The following is a 16,864-nucleotide window of genomic DNA, read 5'->3' on the forward strand; positions in this document are numbered from 1 at the left end:
TACCACCTTAAGCAATCCCTGGTATGTGAGTGGAAAGTAAAAGGTTGAGAACCACTGCTCTAACCTAATGTGGCCACACACCTGAAATATTCTGAAGAAGCCCTTGTGTCTAATGGTGACCAAAACATGGTCATTATTTAAGAAACTATAAATAACAGTTATTTACAGTTAGCGTAGCGCTCAGCACATACTGTTACAGTGCCAGTGAAAGGGCTTCAAATCCAGCACCATCCTCCCCGTGTCTGTGTGGGTTTCCACCAGGGGCTCCAGTTTTGTCCCACCAGGGATTATAGATTAATTGGGTGGCTTAGGCTCGTGGATCAGAAGGACCTGTCACTGTTCTGTATGTCTAAATTTAATTTCTGTTCCTTAACTGTATAGATGGTAAATATAAATGTTATCCATTGAATACCAAAGAATAGTATATTTAAACATTCATATTGAGTTTCCTTACTAGTGCTGTATACAGTGTACACACAAATCCTGTCGTCATGATGGAAACCCATAGGTTTATCCCAGTAACTGAAATTAAAAAAAGATTAAGAAGGGTTAAAATTATGCACCAAGCTAAATGACTTACTTTCTGATAAGATGAGTTAACTGAGAGATAATGGATGCCATTTGCTGGAGGTTACTGATGAAACTGCAGTCCCACTCACTTGGGCACACATGGAGGACAAGTCGATTGCCCCTTCCCACCCAGGAGGTACTGGCCAAAGCATAGTGAGGTCTCAGTGGCAAGTTAGCAAACTGTCGATGTCCTGCCTCTGGGAAGCTCTGAGTTTTTGGTAGGGTGCAAAACCTGGGGTGAAGCATTGCCTCCTATCAAAACCTGAGGACATTTTGCAATTTTGAAGATGTTTGAAATTAAATTCACAAAACTAGGTTTTAAAAATAATCAAGGCACATAACATTTAGCCAGCCATGTGTGGTGCTAGTCCTTGATCCATTGGGACAACTATGGCGTCATCAGCAAATTTGTAGGTAGCATGTGAATTATGCCTCATCATGGGTGTAGAGTGAGTAGAGCAGTGCATATTTTAAAAAATATTTTATTTATAATTTTTCAAACTCAAACAGTGTCAACAATCCATAATAATCCATTATTTTAAAAAAACACATTACAAGTCATCTTCATTTTATATAAAATTAACCAATATCTAGGAATCAAAGGGGGGGCTGTCCCCAAAAGCACCACTGACTCCAAATAGATTAATACCATTGATGGTAGGTAACAAGATCCTGGATACCTGGCATCATAATGGCATCAAGTGTGTAGAGGACTGTTACAAGCAGGGACAGCTAATGTCATTTGAACATGGTTATATTGTTTATATTGAGACCATGAATTGAAGGGGGAAAACACTGAAGTTCACCTTGTCATTGTATTTCTTACTCCAAGCAGTAGGACCTAAACCGGGCCTTCATAAATCAAAGCAGAGGTTGGAGTTGGACCTAGGAATAACAATGAGCGGTGCTGCTCCGCCTTATGTTGGACCAGCATGACTGCAATCATTAATGCGAGGTAAAGGCTGGTACAATACAACTTTCTACACCAGCTGTACCTGGAGGCGCAAAAATTGAACAGATCTAAACCAGAATTATTAGACCAATGCTTTAAATGAGGCATTGAGACAGGAACTTTTGTGCATACAACCGAGACATGTACCAAGGTGAGACCCCTCTGGGTGGAACTAGGCCAAGTTTTAGAAAAAAACTATAGGTAAAGAATTCCCACAGGACCCAGAGATGTTCCTGTTGGGAAACATAATGGATATAAGACTTACAATGAACCTGTCTAAATTTCAAAACTAATTCATAATGATCACATTGGCAGTGGCCAGGAAGTACATAGCAGCTACCTGGAAATCTAATTCCTGCCTGAGCATTTACTCACGACAACACAGAAATGCAAAGCTGTGTTCCCCTCGAGAAAATTATTTACAACTTAAGAAAAAAGTGTAACACTTTTTTGAAAATTTAGCAACCATACTTAAATTCCATAGGTGCATGATTATAGTGTGGACCATTGCGCCTCACCGCCCTACCTTCCCTGTCTAACCTCAATCGGTGGGGGGCTCCATCCCATCCCAACCAGGAAAAGTCAACTTAAAAAAACAGCATGAACACTGGTTGTCGTGTTGTAACAAACCCATAAATCCCTGATATATACCTTATACCTTTGTTGTGAGAGTCTTGAATGTTGTGTGTTACTGTGGTTAGTTAAGTAAGTGTTAAATGTGGGGGTTGGGGAGGGAGGGAGATAACAAGAGCTTGAACTCTGCAGAAAACTATATAAAATGGATAATTGTAAATTGATAATGTTGATAACTATTTGAGTTTAAGTTTGGAAAATCATAAATTAAGTATTCAAATAAAAAACACACCACATTCTCCAATTATATACAAGCTTCACCGTTGAGTCCAATTATTCCCCTTTTCACAATTAATACGTCCAAAGACAAAATTAAATAGACAGTCGCCCTAAAGAAGGAAAAGGCAGTAATAAATTACCCCTCGTCTCTTGTTCTTGTAACATTTATCTGTATCCCTTTATTTCCCTGACAGGTAAAGACACCAAAAAGTTTTTAAAAAAACAATTACACTTAAAAAATTCTTACGATAAAGTAAAAGCAAACTCAAAGAAAAAAATCGTACTGATAGGATTCATCGGAACCCCACCTCCGGCTCCTGGGTCTTTGAATTTTCATGTCTCAACCTAATTAAGATGGATTTCCCCCTCCCCGCCAAAGGAGAAGGCAGGTGGGAGCAGACAGAGTGATGAAGCACAAGGAACCATACGATACCTTTGTACCTATATAATACAGATACGGTTGCCAAATTTTAAGGAAAGTATCACATTTCCTCCATAAGTAATAGGTAATTTTCTCCAAGGGAACACAGCTCTGTGTTTCCGCATTCCAGCAAGCAATGCCTAGATGAGAGTCTGACTTCCAAGTAACCGCTATACATTTCCTGGCCACCGCCAAAGCAATCAAAACAAATTGGATTTGAAGTTTGGACAGCTTCATCATAAGTCTTATGTCCATGATGTTTCCCAACATGAATGGCTCTGGGTCCTGTGTGAACTCTTTACCTTAGATATTCTCCAGGACTTGGCCTAGCTCTCCCCAACCTTGGAGCATGGCCAGGTTGTGTGCACAAAGGTTCCCATCTCTATGCTGCACCTAAAATATTGATTTGAAATTCCTGGCTTTGGTTTGTTCAATTTATGCAGCTTACAGTACAACTGGCATAGAAAATTATACTGGACCAGCCTGCATCAAGTATTAATAATTGTGGTCATGCTGTCACAACACAGATCTGACCAGCACCGTTCATCAATTGTTTCACCTAAGCCTGACTCACACCTCTGCCTAGATTTATGAAGGCCTGGCTTTGGGCTTTTCGCTTGGAGAAAGAAATACAACAAACTTGCGCGTGCTCCCCTTTTGAATTAGGGCCTCCGTGCCACTGCACACCAGCAAGACCATAGCTGGATGTAATTTGAACCTTAAAAAAGACTTTAACTGAAGATAGCAAAAGAATGTCCTGTTTGACAAATCATATTTATTTTTAAGCTGTTCAAATGACACAAGATGCCCCTGCTCATAACAGGCCTTGATATACCTGATCAAGACAACCCCACTTTAAGTCCAATGCATTGATTAATCTTATTCCACACATAAAGAGTACGTTTTAATAAGGGGGTATCTTTGTCGCCAGCTAACAATTTAGAGTCCCATTAATAAATAGAGTCTTCTGCTAACTTCTCACCTATCATGTGCAGACCAATTTGTGCCCAGGATGGTATATCTCCTCCCTCAGTGAAGCAATATACCTCGACTTTGCTGTCCAATAATATTTTTTAAAGTCTGGCCCCCTCCTATTCCAAATGAACCTACTTACCAGTGAATTAATATTATGAAAGAATCTCCAGAGTAATACCATGGGCAAAGTCTGAAAGAGCTACTGAAGCCTTAGCAACACATTCATCTTGATACAATTGACCCTTGCCAACCAATCTATTTAGGTCCTCCTCAATTTTTTTGAGCAAGTGGGTATAATTTAGTTCATATAAATTTGGCTTTCTTTAAATTCACTATAATCCCCTTTTGTAAATGGCATAATTTCACTCTTGTCTCAATTGATCTTGTATCCATAGACTTTCCTATTATCCTCCAGAGTAGAGTGGAGCCTAGCCAGCGAAGTAGCTGGGTCTGTCAAATATATCAGCTCATCAGCAAATAGGTTGTCTGTGTTCTTCCCGGCCCACTCTAAACCCCTTGATGTCTGGATCCTGTCGTGTGGCTTCAGCCAATGGTTCTACAGCCAAAAGGAATAGACAGTGGACACCTCTGCCTACTAGATCTTGATAGTGGGAAGGCTGGAAATATTTGCCTATTAGTCACAACTTTAGCCTTTGGCGCATGGTACAACTACTTGATCCATTTTATAAAAGTTGACCCAAATCCTAATTTCTCCAGTACCTTAAACATTCTAACCTATTAAACACCTTCTCAGCATCCAAGGCCATGGCTACTCTTGGGTCATCCCTTTGACTGTACCAAATATCTGATTATATAATCCACAGCCTGTCTTTTTTGCACAAAGCCCACTTAGTCTACATTTGTTAGCTTCAGCAAGTGCTTTGCCAATCTATTTGCCAGGGCCTTCGCAAGTACCTTATAGTCCATATTCAGCAATTAAATCGATCTATAAGAGAACTGTTTCAATGGGTCCCTATTTCTTTAAGAATCATTGCCATTGAAAAAGATTCTGGGAATGTGTGGGTTTCAACCCCCTGATCCATCACTTCCATAAAGATGGGCATCAGGAGAGCTTTGAATTCCCTATAAAACTCAGGGGAGAACCCATCCTCCCCAGAGACTTGCCAGCTTGCAACAGGCTCAATGCTTTTCCTATTTCTTCTTCTGTGAAGGGAGCATTCAATCCCTCCTGATCTAAGCACATATCCTTGAGGTGCACCTGTGTTGATCGTCAGTGAGGAGGAGATGTCGTTTCCAATGTGCAAATTACATAAAAATAGCCAGAGCAATAGAAAGGTGTTTTGCCGAAAAAAGTTGTTCTGAAAGCAGTTGATAAGGGAGAGCTGAAGAAGGAAAGAGCAGCAACAAGATTATTTTGGAACCCAGTGAGGCCTTAGTTGGGGCAGTGGCCAGGGGTGTGACATTATTTTTATCTGTGGTTGGGGGGAGATTCACTCAATAGGAAGCCATAGTCAGTACAAATTGGAAACAATATCTCCTCCTCACTGATAATCAACACAGGCATACCTCAAGAATGTGTGCTTAGCCCACTGTCTACTCACTCTATACCTACGACTAGGCACAATTCCAATGCTATCTACAAATTTGCCTATAACACAATGGTTATCGGCAGAATCACATACGACAATAAGGAAACATATACGAGATCCATCAGCTAGTTGAGTGGTGACACAACAACCTTGGACTCAATGTTAGTAGAACCAAGATGATGAAAGGAGGAAATCAGAACATGAACCAGTCCTCATTGAGGGCACTCCCCATAATTAAAATGATGAAAAATATACTGTATCTAGTCATGAATAAATACCATGGAACATTTTCTTATTATTCTTCGCTTGCAAAATGCTTTTTTGGATTGGCACGGATACGTATTGGTTAGCACAATGCTATTACAACACCATGAGGTCAGGCCACTCGTCGGGGTGCTACTGGTACCCTGTAACCCAGTATACATGGTTGAATGTTTGGCGACTAAACCAGCTCCCCCACCAGGCTTGCCTGGTGCGGAGGGTGGCTAGACACCCTACAGGATGAAAAACAAGACCTATAAAGGGCAGATGAACCCTCTTGTAGGGTCAACGGCCATCTAGCAAACAAGTGCCATGAAGCGCGGAAAAGGCCTCCCTTGCATCGAAGCTTGGTCTGACCATTCACTGCAGCAGAATATCCCCCCCACCCCTGGCCGTCTTGGACCTCACCCTGCCGCTGGAACCAGAGGGGATGTCGAGAGGGTGGATCTGGACCTGTACAACCACCTACTCACCTAAATCCATTCAAGCACATGCTGTTCCTTTCTGAGAACTGGGGTATCCTCATATCAAACCCCACAAACTGACTGAAAGGAACCATCATCATCCTATGGGATGGAGAGCCAGGAAAAGAGGAGCTATTACAACACCAGAGACCTGAGTTCAAATCCACCACTGTCTGTAAGGAGTTTGTACATTCTCTCCATGTCAGCGTGGGTTGCCTCCAGGTGCTCCAGTTTCCTCCCATCTTTCAAAACATACTGGGGGTTGTAGATTAATTGAGGTATTTGGGCAACATGGGCTCATGGGTTGGATGGGCCTGTTACCATGCTGTATGTCTAAATTTTAAAAAAAAGATATATAGGACAAGTTAGATTTCCACAGGTCAGGCTATCCCTAACCTGGGGACCCTCTTGCACTCACTACGAAATTAAGGGACTTCTGAGAAATGCCGCGATACACAGAGAACAACCCAACTGCATGACATTTGTGTTTCTTTGACCAACTCCATCACTTCATTTGCATGTCTGAATATACACCCATACATGTCATACCTTGCTTTCCGTTTTTTTTTTGAAATTAGTTAAGAGAGGATTGAAAGATTAATGAGACAAAAGAAAGCAAATTCCTCGGACCTCTGTGGCACGGCGCTGAAACAGGTGGCTAATGCCAGTCAATGCTTGGTCCACTGGACAGATGACCAGAATACTGTGAAGTATGCAGGACTCCACCCTCAAGCTTCGCACTGAGCGTTGATGGTATTCTGTTCAATTCGCCCAATACAGTTAGTATCTCAGAACAATTCTGACCCTTTTGACCACAACAAAAGTTTAAACAACATTCGCAGCATCACTCCAGTACTTTGTTCCTGTGCAGTCTCCGGGGAGCACTAAATGAGACAGAACTGCTGTGTAACTTATAGTAAAGTATATGATTGACATTTAGTGAGAAAAATAATTCCTCATTATAACAATATTGAACAGTACCTGATTTCAACCAGCAAAATTGATCCACTCACCTTCATTGAGTGCTAATGCTGGTGCATAGGTGGCTATACCAAGGTAAATGCACTGAAAAACAGTTCAAACCTTTTTAAAACAAATGGTCCACAACATTCTTATAATTGCAAAATCTGCAACAAATATCTTTTTATATACTATAATCAAAAGCAATCTGTCATTGAGGAAAATGATATATAGGTATGTCAGAAAATGTTAAACAGAGTTGGTTCCTACACAATTTGTCCCAACTGGAGAAACTGCAATTACAGCCTATGTTGTGCATGGTGCAAATCATGTTCAAATACATGTTTATTTATCATCTGATTGTACCAGTGCAACCCAACGAAATAATGTTTTCTGGTCCACAGTGCAAACACACATGCAAACAGTGGTGGATTAACTAATGTTATGAGCCCAGAGGACCCCAAAACCCAGCAGCAATAGAAATTCACCAAGACCAATGGTTGCTTAATCAAAAGATGCTTTTAGTTATTTTTAAACGTGAAAACAGGATCAAACTAACTTAACCCGAATTCTAAGCAGACATGTATGTAATGTGTGTATAAGTTCAGAAAAGCACTTTAATTCACAGTTCTGTGTACCTGCGGGAAGATCACTGGAGGACAGACCACACCTAGCCTGCTTGTCAATCAGCCGACCTGAGTGGATCAAGCCCCACCCAGTCGGCTCCCAATCATCCGCCGGGATATAAGCCACACTCAGCCCCTCGAGGTCAGTCTCCCGATCCATTTCTCTGCAGTTACCATACAACACTATGATGTAGCCAGCCAGGATGCTCTTGATAGAGCTGCTATGGCAAGTTGACAGATGGTGGCTGGTAGCCTTGCCCGCTTCAGTCTTCTAAGGAATTGCAATTGCCGTGGCACCTTTCTGACAAGTAAGGGGATGTTGAGTATCCACGACGGATCACTTCTAAAGTAGGCTCCACTTAATGAATTTCTGTATAACAGAGTTTTGCTAATTAACATCATGATTACTACATACATTACATGGATGGAGTGGTTTACTGATTAAGTAACCTAACAATTTATCCAGGGACCTGGCTTAACAACTTTGGAAAATGTGGAATTTAAATTGAGTGACAATCTGGAATTTATGGTGGTGGTGGTGGGGTGGGAATTACTGGTCTACAACCAGGTAACATTAAAAAAAAAGACAGATTGTCTTTACCTGATATTTAATTTTTTTTTTAATTTACAACATGGTAGAAGCCAATTTAAATCCAAGCTTCCCAATTACACCCAAATTAACCCTATATGTTTTTTGGAGGCTGGGAGGAAGCCAGAGACTTGGAAGAAACTCCTGTAGACATGGGGAGAAGGTACAAACTCCTTACAGACAGTGGTGGATTCTAACCTGGGTTGCAGGTGCTGTAACAGTGTGGCGCTGACCACTACACTAACCGCACTGACCACTACACTAACTGCGCTGACCACTACACTAACCGCGCTGACCACTACACTAACCGCGCTGACCACTACACTAACCGCGCTGACCACTACACTAACCGCGCTGACCACTACACTAACTGTACCTATCTAACCTACATGTGACTCCAGACACAACCTGTGTCAGATTCTCCTACCTGGCTCTTTAAATTCAATTTGCAAGGCCGTGTCCCTCATTTAACCATGTTGTCAGTAGCAATGCAAACCTTGATTTCACTAATCTATATTTACATCAACACCTGTTGAAGTTCGGTTCCATTCTCTTCGGTATCCATTCACTACTGTTCCTCCCCCTGAGTGTAATTCAGCCCCTTGCAATCTGGCTGTATTTCTCAGAAGACCATTTACCCCTACCATTTTCCAACACAGAAAAATGGTTCTGGAGCAAGTTGCACCCTGCCGTCTGCCTTCCTTCTTCAGGAGAGCAGTCGCTCATTCCCACTCTAACTGCATGACCTTAAACTGTGGAGTAACAACCTCTTTATTTTTTTCAAACTTTATTTAAAGATATAAAAAACAACATACAGTCCAATAATCATCAAAAGATTTTACAAAGATATATATATATATAAAAAACAAAAAAATAATACTTAAAAAAACCCAAAAAAAATAAAGTAAAATAAAAAAACCCCAAACCCACCCTCCCACCTCTTCAGCCAGCTCCCTTAAGGGGAGCCAAAAATATAAATTATATATAAAAAAAATTGTAAATGTTAAGAACAGTTCAAACTATTTCTCACACTCCTGGCCCTCCCGACTCGTGCTGCCGGTCTTCCCCCCTCTCCCGTCTGTCTCACGCTGCCAGTCTCTCCTTCTCGCCCGCCCGACTCACGCTGCTGGTTTCTCCCCCTCACCCGCCCAACTCACGCCTTTAATAGCCTGCTATTGTATTTTAGTCATAAAAAGTATGATAATAATAAGACTAATTTTGTAAGGTGAAAATCTGATTAAAATATCTCTCTTTTTTTTGGTTTACCTTTTTTACATATTTGTGTCTTTGTGATTATTGAAACTAATACAAATTAACAGTTTAAAAACTGCTTGCATAAATAAATATTATTGCATTTAATATGCATTTCTTAAAATTTATATAAAATTTTTGTTACAAAATGTGTATGTAACAATGTTCTTGTCCTGCGGCTCTATCGTTTGTGGCTCTTACATTAAGCAAGTTTGGCCACCCCTGGTATAGCACCAAGAGAATCCCAACAGTAAGAGAGAGGTGGAGAAGGAAGGGCTTGATTAAGATGGAGAGATTACAGAAAAGAATTTTAAATTAAATTTTTATTTTTATTTTATACACACACAGAACAGTAAACAGGGGTCCTTCCAGCCCACAAGCCCGTGCCACCTAAATACCTCAATTAACCTATAACCCTGTACATTTTGAAGGGTGGAAAGAAACCAGAGCTCCCAAAGGAAACTTAAGCAGCCATGAGGAGAACATATAAACTCCTTACAGACAGCACCAGATGTAATCACCGGGTCGCTGCCATTATGCTAAGGATCACCAATATATCGCATGCCTTGTTTATCGAGGGGCCTGTAAAACTGCACACTCATCTTAGTTATAAAGTTAACCATATGGACAAAAAGTTCCCTGCCTGGACTTTGTAGGTGGGGTTGAACAAATGACTTTGGAGATGAGTAGGTTAAAGCATTTTCTCTTGTTTAGCAAAATCATGCCTACATAATTTTCTCCTAAATCCACATTCCCTAATCTCATCAAGCCTGAAGAATGTACTAAATTCCATCCTGAATTTATTCAATAACTGAGTATCAGTTTCTGTCTGCAGTCGAAAGTTCAACAGATTAATACATTTTTCAATTCACTTCCAGATGACTAGCCTCCTCTCCTCATTCCATGTCCTCTAATGCTACATTCTCCAACCAGGACTTCCTGCCTGTCAAGCCCTACGTATATTATGGGCTTCAATTAAACAAGTCAGCAATTCCAGAGCACAGTCCTCAATAGTTGATGTTCCATCCACAGTCGTGGTTTAGGTTTAGGTTTATTGAATAACTGAGTTTTAGAAGGCGGGGCCGGGGAGAAGCATGCTAACCTCTAAACAGTATTTCATATGATAACAATAGACAATAGGAGCTGGAGTAGGCCCTTCGGCCCGTCGAGCCAGCACCGCCATTTTACAGATCATGGCTGATCACTACTATCAGTACCCCTTTCCAGCCTTATCCCCATAACCCTTAACTCCTTTGCCCACTAGAGTCTTATCTAACTCTCTTTTGAACATAATCAGCGAATCTGCCTCTACCACCCTCTGTGGCAGAGCATTCCACAGATTCACACTTCTCTGGGTAAAAAATGTTTTCTCATCTCCGTCCTAAAGGGCCTACCCTGTATTCTTAAACTATGCCCTCTAGTCCTCGTCTCCCCCATCATTGGGAACAAGTAATCAGACTTCACCTTGTCTATCCCCCTGATGATTTTGTATACCTCAATCATGTCCCCCCCTCATCCTTCTAAACTCCATCGGATACAAGTCCAGTTTTTCTAGCCTTTCAGCATATGTCAACCCCGCCATCCCTGGAACTAACCTTGTAAATCTGCGCTGCACACCCTCTATAGCTAGTATGTCCTTCCTCAAAATTGGAGACCAGAACTGGACGCAATACTCCAGGTGGGGTCTCACCAGGGCCCTGTACAACTGCAGAAGGGCGTCTCTGTTCCTATACTCCAATCCCCTCTTTATGAAAGCCAACATGCCATTTGCCTTCTTCACAGCTTTCTGAACCTGCATGTTAGCCTTCAGTGACCGGTGAACAAGTACACCCAGATCCATTTGCACCTCCCCACTCCCCAGCTTGTCTCCATTTAAATAATACTCAGCTTTCCTATGATTGACAATGTCAGTCACTCCCAGTGCCTCTTCTATGTTGGCTAGCTCAGTTCAGTTTGATCCCACCTTTATCCAGCATTGACAAATCATTTCTAATGATGGCTTTGTCCCATCACCTGTAGAGACCCTCAAAGTGGAAACCCAACCTCGCATTATCACGATGAAATCATTAGAACTGTTTGATTTTCACTGTAGACGATAACGGAGGCAGAGTTAAAATTGAGATGATAAATTGTACTTCCCTTTTGTCTCCACTGAGTCCTCTACAACTTTTATGTTGCAATATTCTCCCTCTGAAATCTAGCTCTGGCTTAGCTGTGCAAGTTAAATTGGGGAAACAAACACCAGTATTTTCAGCTCCTTTAATTGCCCATAATGATCCCTCACCCCCTTCTTAACTGAATCAGACAGTACACATACGCTCTATTGAGAATGTCCTGGCTGTCTGAATCACAGTGAAATGGTTGCTGCAGAGAAATGGATCAGAGGTCAATCCACAGGACCGTAAGAGGGGCAGAGAGGATCACTGGCGTCTCCCTCTCCCTACCCCTCCCCGTCAACAGAATCAGCCGGGATTGTTGTCTGAAAAGGGTGTGCAAAATCATTGAGGATCCCTTCCACCTTGCACACAGCATCTTTCAACTATTCCCATCGGAGAAGAGATACAGGAGGATCAGAGCCAGCACCACCAGGCTGAGGATCAGCTTCTTCCCACGGGCCGTGAGAACGGCTCACACTGACCATCTGAGATTCTAACATTTACAAAGCATTATTTATTTATTTATTTGTATATATGAATGATTATCCTGCATATGTATTGTTTGTCTGTATGTGTGTTATATCTGGTTGTGTGTCTGTGTGCTTTGCACCGAGAACTTGAGAACACTATTTAATTGGCTTGTAATTGTACAATCAGATGACAATAAACTTGACTTAACATTCCATTCTAACCTTACATTATTTCCATCAAAAAGACAATTTAAATTCATCTCTATAGTATCATAAATGTAATTTTTACATTAATGTTCATTAATCCTTGTATTGAGAGTAATTGGGTAGCACAGGTCTTCATTGCAGAAATCAGCTTCTTATCATGTCGTAAATAAAATTCTAAACATTTTTTAAAAATTTAAAATGTAAAATTTTCAAAGTTAGTTTATCCATCTCTCTCTTAATGTTGGCATTCTCATGATAATGCTTAAGATTTTGACTCACTGCATTTGAAGGATCAGCAGTGAGGAGGTCCATATTGGTCAAGCTGTGCATCAGCGGGTGATTTCGAGGGAGGCCTGCTGGGGTCCAGAGCACTCCTGTTCTCTCCTTAGTGCAATCTGTATTAAATCTTGTGTCTGGGAGAATATAGGATCTATTCCTTGTATTTTAGTAGGAGCCTGGGGAGTATGACAGAAATTGGAAGGAGTTTTGGAATGTCAGATGTGGGATGTAGCCATGGATACAGATATCCTGGAGGCAGGAATGTTTTGTATTAGTGGGAAGCTAAATTAAGTGATTAAAACACTGTAGAAATTAATTTTGTTTTCATTCTGCTTTTTCAAAAATAATTGTCAACACAAATAAATGGTTCATCAAGTGGAAATGCAGGCAATACTCATTTTTGTGCCAGATCTAAGGCATTTTAAAGACTAGTTCTGAACTTACCATGTACATCAAGAAAGAAGAAATGATTTGATACTTCACAGCTGAACCAAATCTTCTGTTGATATACTGAAAGAACAAAATGAAAGGTTTACTGCTAATTTAATACTTTGCTATGTTGACAGTTTATCTGAAAACAACTGCAATATAAATCTACAATTATCAAATGACAGATTGTGACCAAGGGGTGGAATGTAATGGAGGATTAAAACCATGTACCCAGATGCTTTTTGCTTATGTGGAACTGACGACACTGGGTCCACACGCAGGTCACCTTACTTTCAGAACTAGCAGATGTAATTAAACTCAGCCATGGGGACTTATCTGAAGATACACTTTGAAATGGAATTCCACTGTGAGGCCCAGGGAAAGCAGTTGTCAAATGCAACACTCTGAAATTGACGAATTGGTCACAACCTGTCTTGCTCGAGAAGTTTTAATAAGTCTTTGTATCTACGAGATAAACCAGGAAGTTATAACATCCTGGTTCCATAATAATTAATCTTCTAAATTGTAGAATGTAATGTTCAGTTTTGATTTTGACTGACAAATATTAGAAGGAGTAGGCGCATGATTAATTGTTTTTGGGGTATATAAGCCTGTGGTCCTGCTGCTGAAGTTTAAATTCTCTGAGGGGTGGGAACACCCCTTGTCAAGAAGGAAGAACAGCCAGAGTCCAAGCAACGTCCCGGTCGGGGGAGGTGGAGAAGCTGCTACCAGCGCCCTGACAACCTACTACAAGTGTGCAGTCGTTGCCTCGCTTCGGCAGTTGGGACCAGTCCAAGCGTTGATAAGTATAGTTGGGAAGGGCTTGCATATTGTAGTGTGAAATCAGCTTTTGAATTAGTAATAAACATTTGTATAAACTGAACTGCTCTCGGTGTGTGTGTCTATTTTCTTTCGGTAGCTCAAACACTGTGACCAATCTAAAATGAACAAAATGAGAGGTATAAGTTTACCCAAGACAACAGCTGAACCAAATCTTCTGTTGATATACTGAAAGAACAAAATGAAAGGTTTACTGCTAATTTAATACTTTGCTATGTTGACAGTTTATCTGAAAACAACTGCAATATAAATCTACAATTATCAATTGCTTCATTTTCAAATTCATTACTAGATCATGTGCAATGAAGAGATGGAGTCATATAAAGTGTCCCTAAAGGGGGTAACCTTTTCCCAGCAGTATGAGTATTGATGCCCTCCGTGTGTGTCAGCACCACCCGCCCTGCACAATACAATGTCGAAATCAGAGTCAGGCAGCAAACCCACCAATTGCTCATCTAGGACCTAATCTCCCACTGAACTTATCCTCAAGTCTGGGGAAGGAGCACCAAGATTCAGGATTCAAGGTTCAAGATTCAAGATTCAATTTATTGTCATGAAATAAATACACAAAATTGCTTTTGTCTCCTGTAAGGCGGTCAGATTCGCCATCGGCAGAAATTGCCTGAAGCGCCTCTTGCAGTCGGAGAAAGAGAAGCAAAAGAGAGTCCTCCCAGAGTCATCCAGTGTCTGTGGATTTTCCTCCAGCACTCCCACAGAGTCCAGTCCAAACCATCGGCAATCCGAGCTCCAGATCCAAACCTTCAAGACTGTTAGGAACCCTTCAGTGTCCTTGGCACGCCCTCACATCGCGCTTCCAACACCTGGTACCCCTTCAGCCAGTTTTGAGCCACTCCCTAGCAGTCCGCAGCCTTGACACTCAACCGCAGACACCAGCAGCCCACAGCTTCCGTGGGTTCCTCACCTAGAGTCACCACCAGCCTGCCACCTGTGTGAGTCCCTCAGCCTCTGAGCCCCTCATTGGTACACTACAGTGGTCACTGTCCAGTAGGGTCATCTCCTCTGCTTTTCCTCTATGGGGAGGGGGATGTTTCTCCCCATTTCTGGTGCCCTGTGCCAGTCCGCTGTTCCCCTGGAGTCTGTAACCCCGCAGGAGCAAGATTTTAAAATAAAAAATATGTTGGCTCTTTTAACAGGCTGTTTAAAGCCTGTAGGGAGCCTTTGACATTAGGAGCAGGAAGATAGATGTTGTAGAGCAGCGCTGTGTCTCCGCTCCCCGCTCCTCTGGGTCTGCACCAGCAGCAGAGCTGCTATTACAGCAGCATTATTTAGATCTACTGTAGAGACTTTTGGGCCAGTTCTTTCAGGTCAAATTTGGGGGCGGGGAGGTTGACTTTTACACGGGTCATACTTTTGACCACGGTAAGTTCCTGCATCATTCAAGGCGCCGGGAGCTCGGATTGCCAGACCAGGGTGGTAAGTCCACATTCGGGATTTTGGTGGCCCGGAAATCAGGCTTTTGATGGCCAGGGAAGGGTCAGGTATCAGGCGCTCAGATGGGTCGTGGCTGGGGCCTAGGAGAGAGTCTGGTTGGGGCATCGAGAATTCTGGTGGGAGGGAAGCTGGGGCAAGAAACAATGGTTAGGGCTTTGGGAGCTCTGGACAGTGGGTGTTCAGGTGTCGGGAGCTCAGATGGCAGGAGGTTAGGTCAGGAGCTTGGATGGGTAGGTGGTCAAGGCGAGAGTTTGCAATCATGGTATCAGGAGCTCAGAAGGGCGGGCAGTCAGGAACTTGGATGGGTGAAACAAAATAAACAATGAAGTAAATAAAAGATAAAAGACAGATGATAAATAAAGGCATTAGAATAGCAATAATAACAAATAAAGACCGTTTACTATGCAAATTCCACTGTAACAAAGCTGAAAAAAGAAAGAAAATGAATGGTAAGAAAGAAATGAGAGGAAAAGTGAACTAAATCCATTACCTCATATGAGCTGATTATGTTTAATCGATAGAAGAGGGGGATGTAGATCAGACCAGTATATATTATTGTAAATAAGCAGGAGATTGTGAACAACACAACCATTATCCCAAAGAGGTATACTTCCACAGGGCCTCCAATCACTGCAAAACAATCAGGAATGTTCAATGAGCTATCCAATACAAATCAACTGACACCATTTAACAAAGCATTTCCCAAGTTTAAAAATAAAACTACAGTAAAACCCCTGGTATCCAGCCCCTATGGGGATTGATAGATGCACAATAAGTGAATTTTCCGGTTGCTTGAGATTGTATGTTGAGTGGATTGGCGGACTAACCACTAGAGGGCGCAAATTTTAAATGTCCTTATTTTTTTACCTATTTCTGCAATTTTTTTTTGCCTGTTGCTTGATTTCCAGACAACGGGGATTTTACTGTAGTATGATAATGAAGACATAATTATACTGGCGCACACTGCTTTGGCAGTATCACCAAACAAAAGTAGCCGCTTACTAGTTACCAACTGGGGCAGGCGTATCTCCTTGTTCCTGCTTCATATATTTAAAATAGCAATACAAAACAACAGTGGTATCAAGGAACATGATGAAGGCATGGACAATATAAATCGTAGACCACAAGGAAACAACAATTACCCTTTTGTTTTTTGCATTCTTTCATGGAATGTGGATTCTTCTCACAATTCTGACATTCATTGGCCAACCAGAGTGGCCCCTGAACTGTAGACAGTTTGAGGTCAAACCACTAAAGGATCTGGAGTGTCATGGGTAAAGGTTGATTAGATTTTCAGCTCACCACCACATGCAGAATTTGGGATTGTATCCAATTGTGTAATTCACTTACATTTCATTTGCAGGAGTACTTACCTGAAAGAAAGTTTGCTTTCTCTTTGACACAATATTTTACATCTTTCCTCTTTTCTACTTCATTGTTTTGTGGGTCACTTTTGGTACTTTCCTTTTGTTATGTACCAGACAGCAGCAATAGAAATTAGCCCAGACGGTATTATATTTAAAATAATATTTCTAATTATTAATGAATACTTTATCTAAT

General features: G+C 41.5%; 1 protein-coding gene across 1 annotated transcript in view; it reads right to left on the reverse strand.

The window, feature by feature from the left end:
* Window positions 1–16,416, reverse strand: part of LOC138756614 (sodium-coupled monocarboxylate transporter 1-like) — a 55,127-nt gene extending 38,711 nt beyond the window's left edge. The window contains exons 1-5 of the mRNA XM_069923026.1: window positions 16,307–16,416; window positions 15,795–15,934; window positions 13,028–13,093; window positions 7,059–7,110; window positions 455–522 (exon numbers count right to left, since the gene is read on the reverse strand). Coding sequence (XP_069779127.1) covers window positions 455–522; window positions 7,059–7,110; window positions 13,028–13,093; window positions 15,795–15,934; window position 16,307 — 327 coding nt within the window. The 5' untranslated portion in view covers window positions 16,308–16,416. The remainder of the gene's footprint in view (window positions 1–454; window positions 523–7,058; window positions 7,111–13,027; window positions 13,094–15,794; window positions 15,935–16,306) is intronic.
* Between the last annotated feature and the right edge of the window lie 448 nt (window positions 16,417–16,864).

This window comes from Narcine bancroftii, chromosome 3 (genome assembly GCF_036971445.1).
Source record: "Narcine bancroftii isolate sNarBan1 chromosome 3, sNarBan1.hap1, whole genome shotgun sequence".
Lineage (NCBI taxonomy): Eukaryota > Metazoa > Chordata > Chondrichthyes > Torpediniformes > Narcinidae > Narcine > Narcine bancroftii.